Below are 26045 nucleotides of genomic sequence, written 5' to 3'. Positions count from 1 at the left end.
GTGCGTGGGGAGGGTGAAGCTCATTATAAACCCTCCTGAAGCCAGGAGGGGGCCAGACAGAGTAGCAAGGTGGGTGATTCGGTCGAGAGTCAAAAGAACCAGAGTCAGGGACAAAACTAAAGCTACAGTCAGGGCTAGGGAGGTGGGGTGAGTAGAAAGTGGTCGGAGTCTCGGTTCCTAGGCGTGTGTCCAATCACCTGCTACTGTTCTTGTGTGGTCCATGCTTCGCTGGAGGCAGGAGCCAGGACAGCAGTGGACTCGGGAAGCAGAGGTCCGAATGTTGGAGAATAGCTCTTTCCACAATTGCTGTGAGTTGGATGGACCCGGCAGCTCTTTAGACTGGGAGAAGGAGTCTGGGGATGGGACACAGTCAGCTGAAGACTCCCGGCCCTTTTGGGTAGCTGGGACGCTGTCCAGCGTGCTAATCATCACCACAGCTGTAGACATCCTGGGCAACTCACTGGTGATCTTGTCAGTGTTAAGGAACCGCAAGCTCCGGAATACAGGTAAGGGGTAGTGGGAGGGGCCTTTGACACCTCATTCTTCCTCATTCCACCTACAAATGTCCCCTCACCACACTTTTTTCCCCCTTAACCTTCCTTCTTAGAATCAATACCGTGTATTGGTTTCAAGGCAGAAGAGCAGTGAGGGCTAGACAGTAGGGATTATGTGATTTACCTAAGGTCATACATCTAGGAAGTGTCTGAGACAGATTTTAACCCAGAATCTCCTGTCTCTGGGCCTGGTTGTCAATTCCTTGAGCCACCTAGCTGCCCTACACCAGTTTGTTTTTTTTTTCCCAGACCTTGCTTTTGTTTTACCCAAGTTTAACTGAACCTAAAAATTGGGCTCAGGATTTTGCTCTGGTTTAGTCCCTAAGGCGTAGGAAGTACAGCCCTTTATATTGATTTGCCTTTCTCCATCAACTGAGTTGAAAAGTTTTGCCTGCTAACTTTCTGAGGCTGCTGCCCTCAGGGTGAGCTTTTGAAGAGGTACTGAGTCCCACTTAATGCAGTTTCAGGGAGCTCTATCTGCTAACCAGTTTCTGAGATATTCACTTGTGCTTTGTGTGCTCTGTGTCTTTTGATTGCCAGTTGACCTAGTACTACTAACTTTGTTAGTCACAGACATTGCATAAACATATCTGCAACATATAAACTGTCTCTGGGGGATTAGAGGATTACTGGAAATATTTAAAGACAAAAGAATAATTCTACATATTCATGAGTCTACATTCCTTAAATTGTTCCATTTCTCATGTTCTAGACTTTCAGATTTTCCATGAACAGGATAAGGAAGAAAATTGAAAAGGGGGGGAAAACCTGGTCAACTACCATGATTAGCCTTTAAGCTCACTTAAGTCATATCCTTAGCATCTTTAGATTTAAATTGGGAGATCATGTAGTCCACCTTCATTGTAATAATAATTTAGTAAACTGAGACTGAGAAGAGTTAGGTACCTTGCTTCAAAGTCGCATGGGTGGTAAGAGGGATATATGGAATTTGAACCTCTGACTATGAATTTTTCCATTTGCAACACACTGTCAAGAGAGCTGAAATATCTTTGCAGCCTTCCTCAGGGAGCAACTTGAACATAAAAGAATTATTAAAATGGAAAAAGCCCAGCAACCACAGCAAGCAGCTTATACAGTTTAGAAATGTTGTTCAAGAGATCCATCCCATAAGGAAGACCATTTTAAAAGTAAATGCTCTTTTCTTTGACTAGTTGGACCCAAGATTTTCATATTAGAAGAACCATCAGGAGAGTTGATCATAAGCTCTTACATATGTACATATCCACATAATCAGTCAACAAGCATTTATTTAAGTACATAGTAATTCCCAGTCACTATATCTAGAAAGTATTCTTAATTAGAGCTCTTAAGAAAAATCTCTTGTTATATACAGAATTGATTATTACCCAAATGACTTTAAAATAGTTATAATCCTACTGAAACTTTTTTTTAATATCATTTCCTTTTAGCAATTATTATGGTACTTTGAATAAAATGGAAACATACTTCACTTAAATCTAGTATAGACACAAGTATTTTTAAAAAGCTTTAAAGTTATAAACTAAGAGCAAGACATTAAGTCTCAAAAAGGATTTTACATAAATAAGTTACGTTTATAGAACACTTTGTAAAATTTAAAGTCATTCCCCCCCAATAGCCTGGTAAGGTAGCTAGTGCAGGTATTATTACTCCCATTTTGCAGATGAAGATACTGAGGTTTAGAGAAGTAAAATGACTTACTTTAAAGTCATGCAGTTTGTGCTTAATAGATCCTGGTTTGGAACCCAAGTTTTCTCATTTCAATTCTAGCATTCTTTTCATTATGCCTCTGTCCCTATTTCTAAATGCTTATATATGATTTGTCCAGAGTCACATTACTAGGAAGTATTTGAGGGAGATTTGAATTTAGGAAGACTTTTCTGACCCTACCTTTGAGGCTCTGTCTACTACTACCTTTCTTTGCTTCACACCCTCTCAGATTCTTCTAGGCTCCTTGCATTTTTGGTACTTCTAGTATATGATAAAGGGCAGCTAGGTGGTGCAGTGGCTAGAGTGCCAGGCCTGGAATCAGGAAGACCTGAACTCAAATCCAGGTTTAGGCTGTAGGACCCTGGGCAAGACACTTAACCTGTTGGTCTCAGTTTGTTATCTATAAAATGAGCTGGAGAAGGAAAAGGCAAATCACGTCAGTACCTTTTGCCAAGAAAACTCCGAATGGGGTCATGAAGAATTGGACATGAGTGAAATGTCTGAACTACAACAGTGTTTGGTATGATGGATTATATAAATGCAATTAAATTGTTGTCACCTCATTTATTCTAATTCCCTTCCCCCTCTTGCATCTGCTACACTTCAGCACCAGAACAATAGCTCTCTACCCTAAGCTGTATTTATTTCTGAAATGCTGGTGGCTACCCCTGATCTTGTGATATACTCTATCCAAAGTTGACCATTGTGTCTAAATGGTGGTATTCATGAAAATCACTTGGTATTGACTTTTTACAAAATGATTCCCCTGGAGCTGCTGCTTCATAATGAAAATTCTTAAGAGATACCAAAACAAACAAACTTTACTCCTGGCTCTTTGAACACTCGGCGCCCATGTTTCCCTGCTCCTATTCATCTCCTCTTCTACTTTCATGTTCATATTAAGAGAAAAAAGCCTGAGCCATTTATTTTGAACCGATAACTTTTCCATTACATTCTGCCCCATAATCTAGCAACTTTAAGAAGAAAGAATTTAATTAGAGAATTTGAGAATGACAGCACATTCATTATTAATAACTAAGGTACACAGTACCATAAGAAGATGGAGGTACCAATAAACCATTTTCTAAAATAAAGATCACTATACATCAGTACTATGAAAACCAATCTCTCAACAGAAGAGGTAGCATTTGGGATGTTCCCAGCAAAAGATGAAATGACTGAGAAAACAAAGTCTCATTCTGAGCATATCAATTTATTAAATAATGCATACCAATTGCCCAACAAATGGGAACCAAGCCCCTTCCTCAGTTTAGGGCTAGATTCTGAAGATAGGGAGATTGTTTTTAATGTATAAAAGTCTATCAAACAAGACCAATTAATTAAAAGGAAACAGTACAACACTAAGTAATCTGATTTCTAATTAGATGAAAGATCAAGGACATTGCAAGTTGGGAGGGGGAGGGGGAATGAATGCAATTCCCTGAATTCAGGAAAAAAGCTATTCCACTCTTCCAGTATCTGTACACAAAGGAACATGGAAACAATAACTGGTAGGGGCCCGGTTTCAGATTAGACATATGGGTTGCTTGAGATGTACAATTATAAGAACTTACATTAATAAGATCTGATTTCATTTCTGGTTGGCATAATGTAGGTCTTCATTTAAGGGTGTTTAGACAACAGATACAAGTAGTCCAGTTCCCCAGTCACAAAAGGCAAGTTTCAAACAATTCAAAAAGGTTTTTCTACCTGTTTCCACAATTGAATAAACTTTTTTCACAAGATAGAATTTGGACTAGGCCCATAATTAAATAGAAAGGGAACTAAACTAGCTCCAGAATTAAGTTACAAGATGGAGTCAATATAGTTCACTCAATTCTTACAATTAACCACTTATTCTCCTAATCTCTTCAATTCCCTTGCACAGGGTTCAGACTTATTTTTGTGGAAATTTTTATTTAATTTAGAATATTTTTCCATAGTTACAAGATTTATGTTCTTTCCCTGACCTTCCCAAACCCCCTCCTGTAGCCAATGCCCAATTCCTCTGGGTTTTACATGTGTCATTGATCAAGATCCATTTCTATATTATTGATATTTGCACGAGGGTGAACATTTAGAGTGTATATCCCCAATCATGTCTCCATCAACCCATGTGATCAAGCAGTTTTTCTTCTGTGATTCTACTCCCACAGTTCTTCCTCTGAATGTGGATAGTGTTCTTTCTGGTAAGTCCCTCAGAATTGTCCTGGATCATTGCATTGCTGCTAGTAGAGAAGTGGATTACATTAGATTGTACCTCTGTGTACAACATTGTCCTCCTGCTTCTGCTCCTCTAACTCTGCATCACTTCCTGGAGGTTGTTCCAGACTCCATGGAATTCCTCTACTTTATTATTCCTTTTAGCACAATAGTATTCCATCACCAACATATACCACAATTTGTTTAGCCATTCCCCAATTGAAGGGCGTCTCCTCATTTTCCAATTTTTTGCCACCACAAAGAGCACAGCTACGAATATCAATGTAAGGAACTCCTTTTATGGAAATTCCTCCCACTATTGCAGATCAGCAATTCCTCTATAACTTATTTCAATTAATCAATTTTCATTTATCTAATGCCTACTATGTGCCAGGAACTATGTAAGCATTGGAAAACAAAGACAAACACTAAGCCTCAAGGAATTTACATTTTATGGGAGAAGACAACAGATGCATATAATATGTAAAATACTAACAAGAGATGCAGGGTTTTGAAGGGGCCAATTAGGGTGGAAGGGTGGGGAGCATGTTAGCTCCTGGAAGAGATCAGAAAAGGCTTCACTTACAAGGTGGGATGAGTTTTAGAAGAAAAGTGATTCTAAGAGGCAGAGGTAAAGAGTACATTATAGGCATGGGAGACAGTCAGTGTGAAGGCACAGGGATGGATTTGAGGAATAGCAGAAGGTCTAATTTGGCTAGACTGGAATATAAGAGGAGGAATAATATGTATGACTAGAAAGGTAGATTGGAACCAGGTGGCAAAGGACTTTAAATCCCTTCTAGTTCTAGAACTTTGATCCTGTGGTGTCAAATTTCAAACTGAGAAGTTTATAATAGATCTTACTGGAAAAAGGAGACCTTGCACTTTATTTGAATATGAGAGTGGCATAGTCAAACACAGACTTTGGGGAAAAAATCTTTCTACATTAGTTGTAGAGTTGTGATTGAGGTTCAGTGAAGAAACATGACTTAATCCTAGATCTTCTTGACATTGAGGCTAATCTTCTGTGAATTATACCATGCTGTCTCTCTGGCTGAATTTTGGCTATTGTATTGTCCTTAATGTTAGAATGTGATAGTAATGGTTAATGACACCATGGGACACTGGAAAGAGTGTTCAACTTGCATACAAGAGACCTGAGGCTGAATAGTAGTTCTGATGCTCACCAGCAATGAGAACTTGGGTAAATTCCTTCACTCCTTCCATGCTTCAATTTCCCATATGTAAAATGGGGAAAAGAAAATTTGTACTAATCACCACTAAAGGCTTTTTTATATGACTATGATTTCTGCAAGGCAAATTTCTTTTTTAACTTGCTTTTCTTTTTTTCCAATTACTTGTAAAAACAATTTTGACAATTATTTTCTGGCATTTTGCTATTCAGATTCTCTGTCCCTCTCTCCTCCCTATCGCCTCAAGGTGATAGTCTGATATAGGTTATGTCATTGTTTTCATGCATACTGAGCTCCATCCATAGAGAGAGTTTCCATGTTGGAATTCTCCACACTACTAACATCCAGTCTTGATTTTTAAAAAAATGTCAGTAAATATTTATTGATTATATGCTATGTGTCCAAAATTTTGATTCATGCTAGGTACAGGGCCCATGATAGCAAAGAAATAGAACGAAAGAAACATTTCCAAAATACCTACTAGGTACCGAGAACTGCGCTAAGCATTTCATATATTTTCTTCTTATTTGATCTTCACAACAATACTTATCTCCCATTTTACAGTTGAGGAAATTGAGGCAGAAGAGACTAAATGACTTTCCCTGGATACAAAGTTAGTGTTTGAAACTGATTTTGAACTAAAGTCCTCCTGACTCCAGATCCACCCCTCTATCCAAGTCACCAGCTAGCTGCCTAGAGATATGAAGGCAAGGCAACACCAAAAGTGAGGAGACAGGCAGAACTAGCATGTTTAGAACTGCAGGCAATGACTGTCTCAAAGCAGAGCCCAGGCACAGGTGGAATAGGAACAGAATCAATAAGTAAATGATGTCCCTAAGGAAGGTTTATTTTTTATTTTATTTATTTATTGGAAGTGGAGGAATTAGAAGTATGATTTCATTGGTACATGGAACTCCCAAACAGGTAACTCCCTTTACCAATGCAGATCAAATTTTGCTCTGTGAATGATAATCTTGCAATTTTAGCCTGAGGTAGTGAGAAGTTAATGCCTTATGCAGGGTTATACAAGCCAATATGGATTAGAGGCAGGACTTGCCTTCAGAAAACCCCATTGAAAAAGGAAGGGAAAAGGTGGAGGCTTGCCCCCAACATTGTCCACCATTTACTCAGTCCTTTATCATTTTCAGTCTCCAGCTATTTATTATTGACTAGTCTATTCATTATTTCAGCCTCTGAGGCTCATATGAGCCTTGGGGGCTACTGGAGTGGTTCCATGTTTCGTCTGTCATGCCCCTCTTGGACACAGTCCCCTCATTTTAAGTTCATTCTCACTCTGAAAGTTTTACCCATCATTTATCATTGTCTCAATTCCTTTCACTGGATGGGTCCCTTACTACCCATTTCCCCAATATTTATGTCTACTGCTGAACAGTCAGGGGTAAATTGGACAGATTTTTTATTTAAAAAAATGCAAAAATATTCATGATTTTTGCCTTCATATCACAGACATTTTGGGGAGAAGGGGCACTTTTGCACATGACAAAGAAAGACAACTAAGTAGAAACCACCTGATACCATGTCTATATCTGACATTGCATGAAATATTTTCCCCTGGAATCCGCCCACCTTTCTGCCATGAAATTAAAGATGTGTTTCATTATCTGTTCTCTTGGATATTTTCTTTTTAAAAGTTTTGTTAATGATCTTTTTATATATGCATATATAAATATATATATATCATTTCACTCATTAATTTTTCAGGTTTTTCAGCTTAGCTTCCTTTAAAAAGAAATAACCTTACCTTCTGTTTTATAATCAATACAAGTATCATTTCTAAGGCAGGAAAGCAGTAAGAGCTTAGCAATTGGGATTAAATGATTTGCCCAGGGTCACACAGCTAGGAAGTGTCCAAGGTCAAATTTGAACCCAAGACCTCATGACCTGGCCTGGTACTATATCCACTAAGTCACCTAGCTGCCCCTTAACTTCCTTTTAGTAATATTTCCTTTATATTATTGTACTTATATATGTTCTTAGTTCTGCTTATTTCATTCTGTATCATTTGCTACAAATCTAACATTTCTCTGAATTCTTTGCATTTATAAGTTATTACTATACAATATCCATTTACATTCATATGCCTTGGTTTTTCCAACCAACTCAATTCTTTCCAAACTTTCCTATTTCTTTTGATACCACTAGCCTTCCAACCTACCAAGTTCATAAACTCGTTATCCGTGACTACTTACTTTCACCTCTCCAGTTACCAAAATCTACTCTTTCTACTTCTATAACTTTCTACTTCTCTAACATCTCTTACATCCATCAGATACCCAATATTTCTTGCCTGGACTGATCCCAAATAATCTCCCTCTCTGATGTCCTTCCATGTTCCAATCTGCCTCCAAAACCACCAAAATGATTTTCTTTCTTGGGAGGAAGGCAGGAGAGGAAGATAGAGTTTTTAATTCTTCATTATAAAACCACATCACATTGGATATTAAACCTAATTTTGGCAATCTGGTTTTTCAAGTCTTACCTTGCTCATAGCCCATAGGATTTTTAATTTTCAAAACTTAATAAGCAGCATATAGAATGGGCATTTCCTTACACATAGTAGAACAGGGAAAAAAATGAATCATACATAAAACTCCAGGTTTCCGTTTTGTGTAGCTTGCTTTTCTTTTAAAGCATTTAAGATCAACTTATAGATTTTAAAGCCATTCTGCTTTTCTGGCATTCCTTTGCTTTTCCACCCTTCTCTTCCTAATGACTTGCTTTTCTTCCTCTTCACTTCTTTGCTATTTTATTCCTATTTCCCTTTGCCTTTCCTATCCTCTCTTCACTGGAAGAAGAAAAAAAGAAAGTCCCCATCGAACAAATTTTCCTAAAATGTAGGTATGGCTATATTATGACTCCCTTATTAATTAAACTCAAATAGTTCCCTATTACTTTGAGAAATATGTCTATATTATAGTATATGCATTTGTATATATATAATGTGCATTTGTATTTGAGTACATATATGCACAAAAATATAGATCATACATACTTATATTACATATTTTTTCTCCTCTGGGATTTAAAGTCTCAATCTGGCTCTATCCTACATTTTCAGTCTTATTACATATTATTCCCCTTCACATGTACTATTATTTATTCTCATCACTCTCCAACCTGTCTTTCTTAGTTTATGATAAAAAGTTCCATCTCCTCTCTCTCTGTCTTTGTATTTATTATTCCCATTTCCTAGAATTTACTGCCTCCTTACTATAATCTCTCAGAATCCCTAGTTTCCTTCAAGGCTCAATTGAAAAGCTGCCTTTTGAGTGAGGCCTTTCCTTATCTTCCTACTTAGTGATGCTTTTTCTTTCAAATTACTTTGTATTTATTTTGAAAATATTGATGTGTGGTTCTACCTTTATTTTATGTGATCATTTTATATGCTGAAAGAGGAAAAAGAATTTTTTTTTTTGGTAAGAAACAAAGAATGTTTAGGAATAACAGATAATTCTGAGATCTGAGAAGATGCAACTCCTCAGAAACAAAAGTACTTACTGATAATAAAGACAGTCACAGTGTGGTGTTTCCCAGCAGTTATTTTATATGTGACCCTTTCTTGGACTTTGATGCAGAGTTTTCCAGTTGTAAACTGCAAAGACCTATTTGGGGACTATGGGACTATTGAATAATACTTGTTTATGTTCTATTTGACAGAAGTATGGTTTAGATTTTTTCAACTTGGGATAGATGTGGGTTATTACATATAAAGAGGCCCTAAAGAGAAACATGAGATGCTAAATTAGAAACTAGAGGATTAGAACCCAAGAAATCAACATGGAAAGACAGAAAACAGAAGCCAGAGAAGAGGCAATAAGTGTTTTTTCCAAGGTGATCCTAGTTGAGCCCTATTGATTAGCGACAGGGTATGAAGTTACTATTAGGAAGCCTATCTGATTTGAGAATATAAATGCCCTGCTGTTTGAGAGTTGATTGGAAGAAAGGAGACGGCTGTGTGACTTTACGTCTTAAAGTCTTGGGTTTTCTTGCTCTTTAGCACCACTTACAGCTTCAAAAAGGGGAAATTCCTCAGAATCTTAAAAGTCACTTAACTTGCCCACTAGTCAACATTGTTGACTTATTCATAGTAGCATGGCTGGAGTTGAGAGTGGATTGGTAGCCTGTGATTTGTAATTCAAAAAGACAAAGTTCCCTCTTCTCCCAGAAAGTGATTTTGACTATGATCTTTAAACTGGAAGGTGGTCTTGAGTGAAGCCTAAGAGTTCTTAAAGGAACACACAAAGCATATAAACTAGAGACTAAAAGAGTTGAGCAATATAGTAGCAATGGAACCAATGTTTTCAACCCTGATAAGTACTTAAATTGAGCTGCAAACAATCAGTAGCATGGGGGCAACAGAATAAATAAAGAATCTGAAAGCAAAGGAAATTGCATTAAACAAGCTGAGCTGTGGAAGGAAAACCCTCTCTGAGGCCATCAGATTATATCTACCTTTTAAAGGACTAAGGGAAGTTCCCCTCTACACATAGCTCTCTATCCAACTTTACTTCTCTAGTTCTAACCAGTAACAGAAACTGCAATATACTCAGTGTTTCCTTTTTTTTTTACTTAAACATTTCATGAATCCTAATTTTTGCCTCAAACATAAAGAGGCCAGGGGTTGGTTAGATATCAATGTAAATTTAAATTAGGTCAGAGAGAGAGATCTCTTAAGTATTAGGAATTTTCTAGCATATTGGTTTATATGAACATTATAAATGTTAAAGGGGGTACGAAGGAAAAAAGGGACATTAATATACTGTGTGTTGGTGGAGTTGTGAACTAAACCCAAACATTCTGGAGCCCAGGACCAGGGACTCTTGGATGGGTAAGCCTCCCTCCCCCAAAATAAGTATATAAAGCTCTCTTCAAATTCATATGGTTAGGATGCCACCCAGAGTGCTCCAGACCCCCTGTAAGTGAATACATATAAGGAGGAGGGTGGGCAAATCAGAACTTATAAGTTAAAAAATGACATTATGGAATATAGGGGATCAAAGGAAAGAAAGCTTTTCTCTTAGATAATTAAGCATGGCCCCCAGAAGAGGGGAGTAAAAGTAAGTAAATAGCAGTTTCTGTGGTTCCCTGATGAAGGGACAACCCATCTTGTGCAGATCTTTTCTAGCCTGTATGCAATTAAAAAGACACCTTAATTGTCCAAACAGAATTCTAAAGCTGAAGTCTTAAGATTTCAGTGTCAAATCCTGATCCTGATGAGGAGAGACTTCCCCCTGGAGAGGAGGCTGTGTTAGAAGGCAAGGCAGCTAGGTACAACAGTCCCGATTGGGGTTTTACCCTTTGGGTTAGATTTCCACCAACTCCTAAGTATTTTCTTTCACCTAAAAAAAGAGGATCCCCCTCCTCTTCTACCTTTACAACCCCCAGTTCCTCCATTCTAGCAGAGAGTAGCCCCTCTTCCAATCCCTTGTCACATGCTTCTTCAAATGTTTATGCGTAAGGCTCCTGGAGCCAAAAGTTTCTCTTCACTTCTCACAGCTTTAAAGAGACAGTACCTTGGAAAACACAAGATGGATTTTTTCATTTCTTCTTTCTCCTTTTTTTCTTCCTCAAGATCTTGAGTAAACACCTTAATTTTTAAAAGCCTGTTTCCCTCAGTCTGTTTAATGTTTGTTTATGTGTCTATGTGTGCCTGAGTTACAGGTCTTGTCTCAAAATTTTCCTAATTGGACATTCACAAAAAATGCTTCAAAGTCCTCCAATAAAATCAATCCTGGCCTCTAAATTTGACAGACTATTTCATAAATCTTCCTCTTATCTTGAGAAGGACCCCCCCCCCCAAAGAAAGGATTGATTTTGAACAAAGGGAAACTTTATCCCATAATTTGGCTATTCTCCTAGATTTAATATTCTAGATCTATGTATGTAACTTTGGAAAATTGCTAATCTGAAATGTACTTTGATATAGTATAACTTTATGGTGATAATTATGTAGCAGTTAAAGATGATATGTTAACTAAATTTAATTTTCACAATGTCTATAACCAGAGAGTTGTTTATTATCACTAGACAGTAAGTTTCAGAATTATTTGAATGTAATAGCTGGCTTGACACCACAAGAGAAGTTTCCCTTTTCAAAGACAAAAAATCATACTGAATGCTTATTCAGTCAGACAAGTTATAGAGTATTGTGGAGAGCTTTTTCTAAGATTTAAATTTTGGATTTTAAATGAGATGTTGCTATTTTTAAAGGACATGTTAGCATTGGGATTTTAGAAGTTTAAATTTGGTTATGTAAATTTACATAGGTATTAAGAATTTGGTAAAATATGTTATACTTGATTGGGAAAATATGTGCTGTGAATAAGATTTATATCTATTCAAATATAATTTGTTATATCACAATGGGTGTACACAAAATATATATGAATTTGTATTGTGCAAATTGTGTATAGTGCAATTGGCAAGGGAACTTTGACCAATCCAGAAATCAAGATTCATTATTAGGTTATTAAATATTAAGGAAACATTGTTAAGGAACTTTAATCAAAGTCAATTTTGAAGTTGTGAAGTTTCTAATTAATGTATTGGGAGTGATTTAGTATCAAGGTTTTAAAAACATGTAACTGAAGTGTTAAATTGAAAAGAAAGTGTTAAGGTCCGGAATTTCATCCACCACCAAGAAAGACCTGTAGACAATGCAATCAGGCAAAAAGGCCATTTATTTTACTGATTCAAACCAGTGGAAACCCTGCCAAAAGAGTTCCGAGTTCCCTCCTTAAGGCTGGGTCTTAAGTAGCTTTCAGCATGTTGGCTCCCTTCAGCCCTTATCTGTTACATATTATTCTTGGAACCTTGGCAATTATGTTACTGGGTCTTCTCAGCCCTTACATTTTTATCAGTGCAGCTGGGGGTCTTGGCATTTTTTATAGTTCTGCCAAGGTTGGACAGCTTCCGAAGCTGGGCAGCTCCCAGCTGAACTAGGCAAATCCCTGCTCTTTCCTCCCTCATTTCCAACTTCTTTTTCTCTTAGGGGGCAGAGGGAAAGCCTGCCCACTGAGGCAGCTCATAATTCTCAGCCTGGGGCTTGCTAGGGGCTGGTACTGATGTTGGAGGGCCAACACCTGGATGGCATCCAGCCGGTCTTTCATGAACTGAACAAGGAGGTTGAAAATGCAGGGGCCGAATGTTAAGAGTAGGGTTAAGATTAAAAGGGGCCCCATAAGGGACATGAGTCAGGGAGAAGAATTGAAAAGGTGGTCGGAAGTGTTGGGCTTGTGGGGCGGGGGTTGTTAGGTAGGGGAGCTGTAGGGGGGGTTCCGCCCTGGAGAATAGAGAGGAGCCAGACAAGGGAGGGGGAAACCAAGAGGTGGGGGATAAAGTGAAGTAATTGAAGCGAGTGGGTCATGTTTTCCTTTTACTTGCTGTCTCCCCACTTCTTCTGGTGAGTCCTGCCATCTAGCAGGCCCAGCCATCCATAGGGGAACCATACAGCCTCCCAGAGGGCCAGAATCTCAGGCCCCACCTGGTTCAGTGCTTCCTGCCATCCTATCCCCTCCTCTCTCCAAGTATCTAAGGGAAAAAGGACGAAAGTCCAATCTTCTGTAGTCTCTTCAGTGCTGAGAATGGGTGTATAGCTGTCCCTGCCTATGTTTAGGAGAGGGGGGGAGAAGAGGGGGAGGGAAAGGCTGCAGACACAATGTCTTTAGGGGCATGCCCCCAGTGAATTCCAGGGTCCCAGGTCAGTGGAGAACTGCTTGGAGATCTGAAGGGTGTCCAGCTACCACTTCCCCAATGGGCAGACAGGTCACAAGGGGGAGAGTCAGCCCCCAAGATAGAAGTGCAAATACTAGAATAGCAGATAGGAACAGAATATGAGTACACAGTAATTGGCATCACAGTTGCATTTGGGTATCTTAACCAACAGACTTCATCTTCAGAAATCATCTGACAGGAATAGATCCCTTTAGGAAAAAATAGGATTCCTGAGTTGTTTGCAGAGTTGGTATGTGATGTTTCTGTTAAGGAATATCCCATTGCAAAATACACATTAACTATAACATCTATAAACACTGGAGTAACAATATCTTACAGATATATTTCCTTACCCCAGAGGCTGGGTAAATTCAAGAAAGCTGTGAGCTATATTTCCAAGCTCAAGAACCAAACTTCAACTGTGGTAAATTAAGGCCACAAATACAAGCCATCTAGGAATATTTCTCAAATATTTCCTATTTCTCAAAGCATGTTCCTAACAATTTGAGAATTCCTAATTATTAGGGTTGTTTGAGGAAATGGAAACTTTAATATCACAATTTGCATTATGTGCTGATCATGGGAATTGTCACGAAGGAAGAAGGCCCAGAAAGGGAAAATATCTCCAAGTCACAAAAGACACACCAAGCAAGGCTATCATTGCCATTGTTGTTTCACCTTGAGGATTAGCAGCCTAGATGGTCAGGAAAATTCAGTCAAAAGTGAGCCTTGGGCTGCCTTCTCTATAATCATCCTAGGACTTTTTTTCTCCTTAGGGTACTTGTCACTGGATCCCAGAAGCCTTCTTTTTCCTTAAAGGGCAGGTTGCACCCATTTCAGCTGAGAGAAATTCTGCTTATCAGTGGTCCAGAAACAAATCTCCATACCCCCAAACAAGCCTTTGGTATCCCTACAAGGCTGATCACTCAATTTTTTTCATGTATTTTGTCAATAATTTACACATCACGCTTCAGTCACAAAACCTGAAATAACATGAGTGCTGAATTAAGTAGTTCCATAGTAATATAAATCAGAGTTGTGTCATCTCCTGGACCTAGGCCATTTGAAAGACTAAGGCCATACAGGAATCACTTCAGGGTAACTGTCCAGAGAAATTAAAGAATCATGTGTGATTTTTCCACATACATTACTTTATATATTATCCCTAAGTTAAAGAGCCAATTGTGAGAGCAGAACATTCATCTGTTTTCTTTCACCTTCTCTCTCCCTCTTTGTTCCTTCAAAACCCTCTGCTTAAAAGGCAGAACACACCTTCCATTCTTCCTTTACAAACCCCCATACTAAAGTTTTATGGACTTTAGATCAAAGTCCCTTTTTCTCCCGAATTCTCACCCAACATACCTCCCCACTTTCTCTAACATGCTTTTACCATCATAAGTCAAACAACTATCCCCCTGGTATCACTTCAATTGCTAATCGGTAACCCAAAAGAATTCTGATTTAAGAGTACATCATTGAAACCCTATCCGTAGCATAGTGCTCATCCATTATAAATATCAGTTCATAGTACAAATTGGTAAACTGAGTTAACAAAATATATGGTTTACAAAGGTCAGGTTTACAATGAGCTTTTGTTTTCATTCAAACAATACTTTAACACACATTTTGGCAGCAACTCGCATAACAATCATAAATTTCTGAGCAAGCACTTTCACATATATGCCATTTTTAACACCCTACCCACTCTTTGGCTATTGTTTGCCATATATATCCTTATATAGATCAAAATGTAATCAAAATATCAACCAACAATCCCCAGAACTCGTATGTGGTAACTTTATCAATTATATATCACTCAACTCATTTTATCATTCTGGACCTGGAATGTTTGTAGTAAGATTCCACAGCTGCAAACATGCTTCTTGGTCAGACAGGGCTGGCAATATTTGTTTGCTTGAGCACCTGAAAACCTCCATTTCTACAATTGAAATATACTCATCTTTAAGTTCTATCACACAGTGGTTGTTAATTCTTTGAAGTCCTTATTTCAGTTCATAAGTATCAACATGGAACAATTTTATAAGTACTTCTTTCTCCTTCCTGTGTGCAAGGAAGGGGTTAATAGTTTCTGAGCAAATTTATCCTAAGGCTGTTGGCCGTGATTTAGATTTTGTTACTTTGCAACCTTTACCCATCCTTCTTCAAGCAGTGAGATTACTATAATGTAAAGTTTGAATGTTATCAAATCCCCTTCATATTAATGTACTCTTAGTGGATCTCAGTTTGAATTCTACACTTCCAAATAACTCTGATTAAGTCCTTTAGCAGTGTTTCAGTGTAACCAAACTGAAGTGCAAAGCATTTACCTGTACTTTTCTCAAACTTCTGTCTAAGGTAGAATAGATCCTCCAATTTAGTTTTCTTTTAGCTCAAAATATTTCTACATACTTGATTAAATTCCAATTTATAATTTATTGTATCTATTTCACACTAGAATTCATAGTATCAACTAGTATCTCTATTCATTACTCTCATTGAAATGGAGCACTTCATAAAATGAATTCAGACACCCCAAAATTCAATTGTTAACTTATATAGATAGGTTATAAAATATGAAGTTACTTCCTTTCACATGTACTTAATCACTTTTCCTAGTTAGCTACATGTTACCTGGCATTCCAGCCTGACCTCTCTGATACATCTGAAGCTAGACTGTATTTAATCCTCATGATAAGCCCTCTCGATTACAGGGCTGGTTAAATTTGTCTTGTTAAAGGCATACCAGTTGTATATCATATACCCTTAACCTATTTAGTTGGAAAACTTAATTCCCTTTATAATATAAATGGATACATTTTTAGCATTTATTCAGCATTACTAATTTCCAGCATTTGGCATCTGAATACATACATGTTCATCTCTAGATTACAAATTCCTTCCTATGCATTTTGCACATTTAAAAACAATTCATATAACCTTGATCAAGGACATCATTTAAAAATTTCCTCGTTTGTAAAATATCAATTCTTAGCACTTATCTCATCCATGCACAGATTAACCACTTTAAAAAAATTTCTTGTGTGTCATATAATTTCTTGCTGCTAGTTCTGACAGCACATACATTAAAATAAATCTGATTTGAAGGATTCCCAAGTTCAAATTCTAGAATAAGTTCTTTTCAATAACATAACTTTTTTTGAATGACTTTTACATCTATAAAGTAGCCAGTACAATTTCTGTCCATACAGAATAAACGTTTCTCTCTGCATCAGGCTTGCTATCAATCACACTTAGACAATTCTCAAATTCACTGAAACCATTTTGCATAGCAGGATCTTAGAAAATAAACTTCTAACCATGAGTTTTGTTGTGCTCAATAAAATCTGGTTAACATTTCACATTTAACTGACAAATAGTTATCACAATACATTACATTTGTACCATATCAAAATCATTAGCAATCCTACCCAAGTTGCATACATCAAACCATTAATCTTAAATGAAAAGTAGCCTCTAATTATGGAGTGAAAATCTCCTTTTTTTCTGTTCTGAATTTTCCTCTTTTTTGCTCCTTTGGGGGCCCATCCAAAGGAAGAAAGAGGAAAAAATCATTGAACAGGTTTTTACAGTGGAAAGTTCAAGCTTGTAACTCCCCCCTTTTCTCAGTTTAATCCAGCCACAACAAAGACTCAACCCTATAGGACACCCTCTCTCACACATTCACATACCTGCATCCAAATATAGAAAGACACAGGAGACAAACAGCAAAAGCCAGAAGACAGAGACACAGACATGTAAACTGCCCTGATCCTAGGAGCTTATCTCAAGATCTCATTTCTTGGCATATTTTCCAGCATGGATATGAAACTTGTAAGGACCGTAAAACCTTAAAGCAAGCTGTTTGACAAGCAGGCTGATTTTCTATTGTTGAGACCAAGAAGTTGCAAGGAAAGAGTTAACAACTGCTCAGAGCAGCTTGGCTTTAATGAGTGAAGAAACCTGATACCAGGGGCTCCTTGTTAGTGGCAAGCTGCCCGATCCTTCCCTTGAAGCCAGAAAAAAAAAAAAAACCTCAGTGTGTCAAAAAATTCACCTAGTGGTATTCGAGCCACCTAGGGCCATAAAAATCACCTAGAGGTTGTGGGGCATCACCCAGTCTCTCTTAAGGATGCAATATCTTCCCAAAGGGGGACTTTAACCCCTTTCCCTTTAAGCTAGTTGAGAGCAATTCCAACAATATGAAGACATGGAGCTCCATGCTCAGGGCTCTTACAACCTGACAAGGACTCAGAACCTTGTACTTGGGCCTCTAACCACCTGAAAGTTATAATATCAGGGTATTCTAAACACCTGAAAGTTCTAATCTCAGGGGACTCTAACCACCTGAAAGTTCTGATTTCAGGATGTGCCCTGGACCATATTCCTTCCCCACCCCACAGACAGATCTCAAACGCTTCCTCTACACCACACACACACTCTCACCATCCACTTGGCTCACCTGAAGGTCTGGTCCAAGGCAGTGCCTTTGGCCCTTCTGTCCAGGGGGTTCCGAGGTGGGGGAGGGATGAGCCCCCAAATGTTAAGGTTCAGGATTTCACCCATCACCAAGGAAGACCCGTAGACAATGGAATCAGGCAAAAAGGCCATTTATTTTAATGATGCAAACCAGTGGAAACCCTGCCAAAAGAGTTCCGAGTTCCCTCCTTAAGGCTGGATGTAGCAGTCCACCCCTATCTAGGGACAAGGGAAACAGTTAGTATGTATAGAGTGGCTTAGAAGAGAGCATGTTGAGTCTTGCACATGGCTAGGAAAGCCTCTGACCCTTGACACCAGCTTCCCCCAGGTTAAGTGGGAAAACAGGTTTCTTTGTGTTCACCTGGCTAAGATAAACCACACCTATACCTTGTCATTAACCAATGATAATCATCCCTATGTATTGTGTATATTTGCATATCAAAGACATTAAAAGCAGAGCCACAGCAATCTCCACCCTCTCTTGGATCTTAGCTCTCACTGATGTCTGTGTTTGCCAGAGGCCAAGCTCCATCTTTAATTCCTTTCCTTCTCTATCTCTCTCACCTGGGACCTGGCCTTTGGCCAAGCACTTTCTTTTTTCTATCATGTCTCCAACCTGTGTGTGGTGTTAAATTTGGATCGTTGGACGGGAATTAGTCTTTCTGAGAAGTCCACTGATCAGGGTTCTGCTGTGGCTCCATTATAATCAATATGGCCTGGTTTCTGACTCATTTCTGCCATCTCATATCTCTAACTTGGCTCCGCCACACCCCTCGCGGTATCCAAAACTTCTATCCTTCCTCTATCTTTCTACCTTGTGGCTTCTCTTGCCAGAGAGGGCATATTGGGTCTTAAGTATCTTTCAGCATGTAGGCTCCCCCCCCACACACACACCATTGTTGCCGGCATGTATGGCTCCCTTCAGCCCTTATCTGTTACATATTATTCTTGGAACCTTGGCAATTATGTTACTGGGTCTTCTCAGCCCTTACATTTTTATCAGCGCAGCTGGGGGTCTTGGCATTTTTAATAGTTCTGCCAAGGCTGGGCAGCTTCCGAGGCTGGGCAGCTCCCAGCTGAACTAGGCAAATCCCTCCTCTTGCCTCCCTCAAAAGGAATAATTTTTTTTTTCCCTCAGCAAAATATACTTTCCTGTAATTATAGCCAGGTGCAGCCAACCACTGAGGGAGAAAAAAACCTCTGGAACATGTTCAAAAGCAATTTAACCCCTTCCTTAGGTACAGGAAGGAGATCAAAGTGCTTGCAATTACCTAACACTTATATTAAGGGACTAATACAGCAAAAAAACATTTTAAATAGGTAAAGGTTCTCAGTTACCTTATCTAAACTTTAGAGATATAATTTGAAAGACTTGAGATGTTAGTTGACAGTTGGAATAAATTTTGATCTGTTAATAAGATATACAACTAAGGTTAAAGATTAACAGGAATTTCAAGAGTTTGAGTATGCCCAAATACTATTATTTCTATATACTACTATTAAGTAAAAATATGAGCTTTTCTAGAAACAGACAGGAAAACGTTTTTTTGGTTAAAACTGCAGAGTCCAAACTATAAATTCAGAATTTTAAAGAAATTCAGGCTAAAGAACATTTCCCCTTTAGTCACTACAATTAATGTTAGAGTTAAACTAAATTAGTAATGCAATGATTTATGAATAATTGGATTAATTGTTTAGGATGATAATGTGAATATATCAGAATTGAAAGATTTGTGGTTCAGGTGGTTAGAATAAAATTTTGAGGAAATTTCCTTTTTTACATCAACATGTCAGTCTTTCCTGTAAATGCTTCTGTGTGAACCATAATATATCCATGATATAAATTTAGGATTACATTTTGAAAAAGTTAAGTATATATTAACTCCTCAACGGAAATTGTTTAGAATTGCTAGGAAACAAACTTGATGATTCAAGCTGAGCCCTCACTCTCAATCCTTTCTTTCTTCTCACAGCTAGAGTTAAGTAAACAGACACAAGCTGGCAAGTAGAAGCAGGTTTTTTTTTATTACAAATAATTTCATTAATTATTGGAACAAGGATCCCATTATACACCTTCATGTATAGAAATCCACATATAATCTTGAAAACAAAAATCCTATGATTTTAAAATACTATTAAATATTTTATTTTATTTTTTCCTCAGTAAACCTGTCTCATCACATCCCTCCTTTCTCCTGTTACCTATTCTGAGATTCTGATTGGCCTACAATTAAATGTCACAAGTATTAATTAGCTATTTACTAGGGCTATATAATATAAATTTTAAAGTTAAAGTTTAGGACCTTTAGGACATGTCCTCACCATGATTCCCATCCCAACAACAAGCTGCATGATGCATCCCAGCAGGATGGCGATGAAAAGAATGCAGATACAGAGAGACTGTTAAGACAACAACTAAGAATGCTCTACCAACTTGGGGACAAATTAAGATTCTTGTAGCCCAAGCATAAGCAAGGATTTTCACCTCTTGCTTGTACTACTACCTTTAACTTTACACCAATGATCCTGACTTCCTCGGGGGTCCTACAGATGCATATGTTATTCCCCATGACTTTTCAATTTCTTGTTTAGGATATATTTTAACCAATTGTCTTAATCCCTCCATTCCTGCTGACACTGTATTTGTTGTCAAACAACCACCCCTTATGCTTCCTGTTAATATGACTACTGACTGGTATGATGATCCAGGTATTTATGCCCTACAATTAATCCCCCATAGCTTAAGCCACTTTAAGCATTCCATTGCATTCCCTATTTTGGGTTTTACTGCATTCATCTCTGTCATTGCATCCCTAGCAACTTCCACTGCAACCAATGTTCAAGGAGTCCACACTGCACAAGCTATCATCCAATACCTAGGTTCTAACCTACATCAAGTTCAAATTGAATTGAAGTCACTTCATTTGAAAAACAGAAAAGAGGGAGATGCTGGGGGCCATCAAGCCATGATGTTTTGACATGGTCACTCCTGAAAACCAAGAGATCACAAAGTGGTTCCTAGGAAGGATGGAAACATCCACTGAAACTCCTGAGTGACTTTCCTTATTAACATCCCCTTATTATTGGCATTGCTATGTTTATTATTCTTATCCCCAGGAAAAATAGATGAGAGCAAAGTGCTTGTAGGAGTAATACTTATGTCCCATTTTAATCCCCTCAGAATATCACCAAAAGATTATAATTATAGAATTAAACCTAATGATTCTTATGTACCCACTTAAATAGTACCCTTTTTTTCTAAGCATACAACTTCTAGCAAATCTGTGCTCAGAATTCCCCAACCTAAATCTAGGTCATGTTGATTCTAACCTCTGACCCTACACTTAGCAACAATGTTTTGTTGACTACCTCCTTAGGTTTTGCATCTTTTGTTAGGATCTATGGAAACATGTATGTTGAGAATGAAATTGTGTGCCAAGTATATGTGTGACCATGAGGGTATAAAATAAAGCCAAGCCTCAGCCAAGGTGGAGCAGCTTTTCCTGTGAAACCTGTGCTGCGGGTTGAATACAAAAGCTGTGTCCCGTTCATCATTCTACTGATGCTGTCCCACCTCCAAGACCCTATCTCTTGTGAGAGGCTGACCACCCCGCAGCAATTTTCTATATAATTGGGAAAATACAATATAAATGAATTTTAAAAATTAGGAATATTTCTAACTGGGGGCTCTATTCTATTGTATGGTACCCCTAACTTTTTATCTGATATAAATTTCACAAAGTGACTTAGATGGAGCCCATGTGGAGGTAAGGGACCATTACATTGCTCTTTGCTCAAAAGTGGTCAAACTTCTACGTTTTATTTATCCTTCATCATAATTACTGAAATTTTATTTCACATTTCCAGAGGGCCAGATGCCATGGCCTTTCCAAACCATGGTAGCCATTTGTTTAACTGTTGGAGTTCAAATCCTTTAGCCTTGGACTTCACTCCCTAATATTCTCTAAGCTTTCCAGCTTCTCACTTCAACTGTGAATACATTATGTTCCCTCTGAGCAGAAATTAACTAATTTTAAATCCTGTAATTATGTCTTTAGCTGGATAATCAGAAAAGCTTGTAATCCTCTTTAATTCTTCTTATGGTAGACAAAGGTTATAGAGACTTTGATGTTTCTTGCCTTTATCCTCAGACATCTCGCTCACTGTTTAGACTTAATGATGAAATATATTCATTCAGAAAATAGTGGATGCTCTAATGTACTTTTTTGCTGCTTATCAAAGATATGAAAAAAAATCAGAAAAATGGAAGATATAAGGAAGTGTCCCAGAGATGATGCTAAATTTGTTAAAACTTCAGGTTTACTCAGGCAACAAAGGAAGAAGGGAAAACAGTTGACAGCAAATCTAGAAGTGAGGATTGGCTAACTTGGGTCATCAAGATTTGCTCAAGACCTGGATGCAAATCAATAACTTTCTTATTGAGCCCAGCGTTCTTATATTCATGGAAATGACTCTGTTTGAAAGAAGCTGAATTTAATTTCTGACTTTCCTACTTATGACCTACATGACCTTGGGTAAGACATTTATACTCTTTGGACCTAAGTTTTCTCATATATAAAGGGGAAGGTTGGGATGAGATGATCTCTAAGGTTCTTTGTGATACATGATGATCCACTGAACACTAATGTTACAGTAGACTTTTTGCATAAAATATAGTCTAGTTCTTTAAAAACTAATGCTGTTAACAGAAGTTGTGGTTTCTAGAAATTATTTCTGGGCTATGTGAAAACTATATAAAAATACATCACCAAGAAGATCATGGATATAAATTTTGTTAAGGGAAAATTACAAGAGAAAACATTCATTCTGTTCCTAGATAGAGTAGCAACAACTAAAATTTATATATTTTAACATTGTGAAACACTTTAATTATTGTCTTAAATGATCCTTGAAAATATCCTATGAGAAAGGTGCTATTATTATGCCAGTTTTATAGATGAATTAAATGACATTGTCAGAGGCTAAATGACCTTGGACAAGGTCACACAGTTAATAAACATTTGAGGTCAGATTTAAACTGATTCCAAATCCAGTGCTCTATCTACTCTCCATGTTGCCTTTATGATTATATATTTGTTATACTAATGATTAATCCATCAAGAAGCTTTTATTTTTAAATTTTGCAATAATTTAAAATTTTAATTCTTAAAATGAAAATTAAATTTTATTATTTCAATTTATAAAGCATTTATTTTTCTCTTCCTTTCACCCGCCCCCCAAAAAACCCAGAAAGCAAAACCTTTGAAACAAAAAGGCATCAGGAAATATGATTCCCAAATTGGTCATGTGTAAAAGTGTATGTCTTATGCTTCGTATATTTAGTTCATTGCCTTTCTGTCAGGGGGTGGGAAACATTCTTCTTCATTGGTCTAATTAGACCATTGGTTCAGTGGTCCAATGACCAACCAATGGTCATTGGGATAATCAGAGTTCTTAAGTCTTTCAAGGTTTTTCATATTATATTGTTTACTAAATGATAGACACAGTGATGATGATAATCACAAGATAAGTAGAATTCTAGATTTAGAGCTGTGTCTGCCCTTAGTAGTTATTTAGTCCAACCCCTTCATTTAAAAGACTGGGACCCTATAGACTGAGAGCCAGGCCTAGGGATGGGAGAGGTACTGAATTAAAATCTGGCCTCAGATACTTCCTAGCTATGTGACCCTGGACAAGTCACTTAATCCTTATTGCCTAAACCTTATTGCTATTCTGCCTTGGCATCAACATATAATATTGATTCTAAGCTGGAAAATAAGGGTTTAAAAAGGAAAAGCCTGGGGTCCAGAAAGATTAAATTACTTCCCCAAGGTCAAACAGAATAAGTGGTAGAATTAGATTTTGACTCTGTTCTCTGATAATCAGATTCACTGGATGCTCTTTTTACACACATTATCTTGTTTCATCTTCACAATGTATATGAGAGGGGTAGTGCCAGTATTTCATTCCTTCCCTCTCCAACTTTAGACATGAATAAATTGAGGCTCTTAAGGATTAAGGGAACTGACAAAAGCCACATAGCTAATTTAAAAATGGCAGATCCAGAATTCCATTGAGAGTATTCTGATTCCAAAGTCAGTGTTCTTTATCGCACAATCTCAGAGTAGAGAACGTAAAGGAAATGGGGAATTTAATATACTAGTGGGCTGGAATAATAGTTTCCAGCTCCCTATGTTACAAGCAGTTATTAGAAGGGGCTCCCTTGACCTCAATGACTTCATGGTCAGAACAGATATTTCTGGAAACTTATAATCACATCTAGAGCCTTTGGTCTCATCTAAGTTTAGTCTCTCCTCCCCATTGTCACACCCTTCTAATCCCCCCTTCCAGTTGAAATTTACAGCCCTACTACCACCTTAGGGTGAGTCCTCCTTCACCTCCAGCTGGGTGGTCACTCCAACTACAGTTCTCCCGAGCTGATTAGAGACCCTTGTTGTGTTACTACTTGTCAGTTCTCTCTTTATTTAAGATGAACACCTGGTCAACCAATAAGCATTTATGTTCTTACTGGATTACTTGCCCAGAGAAATGTGCATTGGACTAGGATTGAGAGTGGGAGGATGAAATGGAAGTATTTAGATTGAGGTAGATTTTGTTTAGATATAGGTACATATAGAGATGGATGGTTAGAATTAAAGTTCTATATTAAATATAATTCTGTTAATGAAATATTTCTTATTTGAGGTTCTCAGGCATCCTGTTTTAATGGTAAGGGAAGACTGAATTTTATATAACTAGTTGCTCTTAAAGTGCTTGAAGAAATTTAAATTGTTTTTAACATTTTGTTTTATTGACTCCAACACACCTATGGTTGGGAATATCTCTTTCTCTAGTGCTATCAGTTTGAGTCCCCACTAGATATATTCCCTCCATTGGTAACTATGACTGATGTCTCAGTTCCATTTAATCAATTAACATGTTAACTTTTACAAAGGGATATTTCCTTTGAAGACACAAGAACAGAAAGAAATATTTCCCCCCTATCATCTTAGGGGCATACTCTCACCTTAGTCACTGGAGGAAATTGACTTGGAGAAAAAATTTTACATGGTGTAACAGTTAAAATTCAGTTCTTTGCCAAAAGTATTGTATTTTTATGAGGTTTATTAAAGATTAAGAAATAAAGAAAATACAAAATAAGAAAAGCACGTGTCTAGGAGTGCTGAAAAGCCCATTCAATTTCACTTACTACATACATCTTGAGAGACTCGTGTGGCTTAGAAGCAGAAGCAGGGAGAGGTGGAAATAGGTGAAGAGTCAGTTTAAATACAAATTGTGTTCCCGCACTCAGGTGAGGACTCAGGGTGATATTATTGGGAATTCTGGGAACTACCAAGGACTTCTGGGAATTGAAGTCTGGGGTTCAAATCTCCATTTTACAATGGTATTGGTCTCACCAAGTTCACATCCAAATGTGGCATTGCTATTAGATGTGTCTTCCTCTCAACTACTGGCTTTCCCCAGCTAGGTTGATCCTGGAGGATTTTCTCTGGTCATAAATTCTGGGCTAGCTTTAAAATGCAGCATAAAGTCCACTGCTAACCCTTAGATAACTTGCTTTCCTGACCTTATAAAAGCTACAAGGTTATTGCTTCTACCTTCCTTTACCTAAAATGAAAAAAGATTAATAATAATAATAATAATAATAATAATAATAGCTAACCTTTATGTACCAGTTACTATCTACCAGGCACCATGCTAATTACTTTACAATTATCATCTCATTTGATCCTCATAATAACCCTGAAAGGTTGGTACTATTATAGCCCCCACTTTACAAATGAAGAAACTAAGGTAAAGGTATACTGGCTTGCTCAGTCACACAGCTAGTACATTTCTGGGGTCACATTTGAACTCAGGTCTTCCACTATATCACTTAGCTGCCTCTGATTCAGGCAAAGAACTTAAGCCCATATTCATAGTGTATTCTCAGTGCCTTGAGCACAGTTCCTTGCACGTTATTTTTGGAGAACCCTCAGCTTCTAACATATCTAGTGTGGTCATTTCTTGGTGTACAAACTCCCATAACTCATACAGATTGGCAATTTGGTTGTAATTTATAATTTTTGAAGGTTGCCTAAGATATTGTGAAGTGATATGATTTGCCTGTGAATGCATATATGTGCCAGAGGTAGGAATTGATCCAAAGTTTTCT

At 37.7% G+C, this 26045-nt stretch overlaps 1 protein-coding gene across 1 annotated transcript in view; it reads left to right on the top strand.

The window, feature by feature from the left end:
• The first annotated feature begins 220 nt into the window (after positions 1 to 220).
• The window catches only part of MTNR1B (melatonin receptor 1B), a 38408-nt gene continuing 12583 nt past the window's right edge, over positions 221 to 26045 (top strand). Inside the window, exon 1 of the mRNA XM_001369486.2 lies at positions 221 to 506. Coding sequence (XP_001369523.2) covers positions 221 to 506 — 286 coding nt within the window. The remainder of the gene's footprint in view (positions 507 to 26045) is intronic.

This window comes from Monodelphis domestica, chromosome 4, assembly GCF_027887165.1.
Source record: "Monodelphis domestica isolate mMonDom1 chromosome 4, mMonDom1.pri, whole genome shotgun sequence".
Lineage (NCBI taxonomy): Eukaryota > Metazoa > Chordata > Mammalia > Didelphimorphia > Didelphidae > Monodelphis > Monodelphis domestica.
Note: the sequence above shows the minus strand (reverse complement) of the source record. Positions and strands in the feature narration are given on the sequence as shown.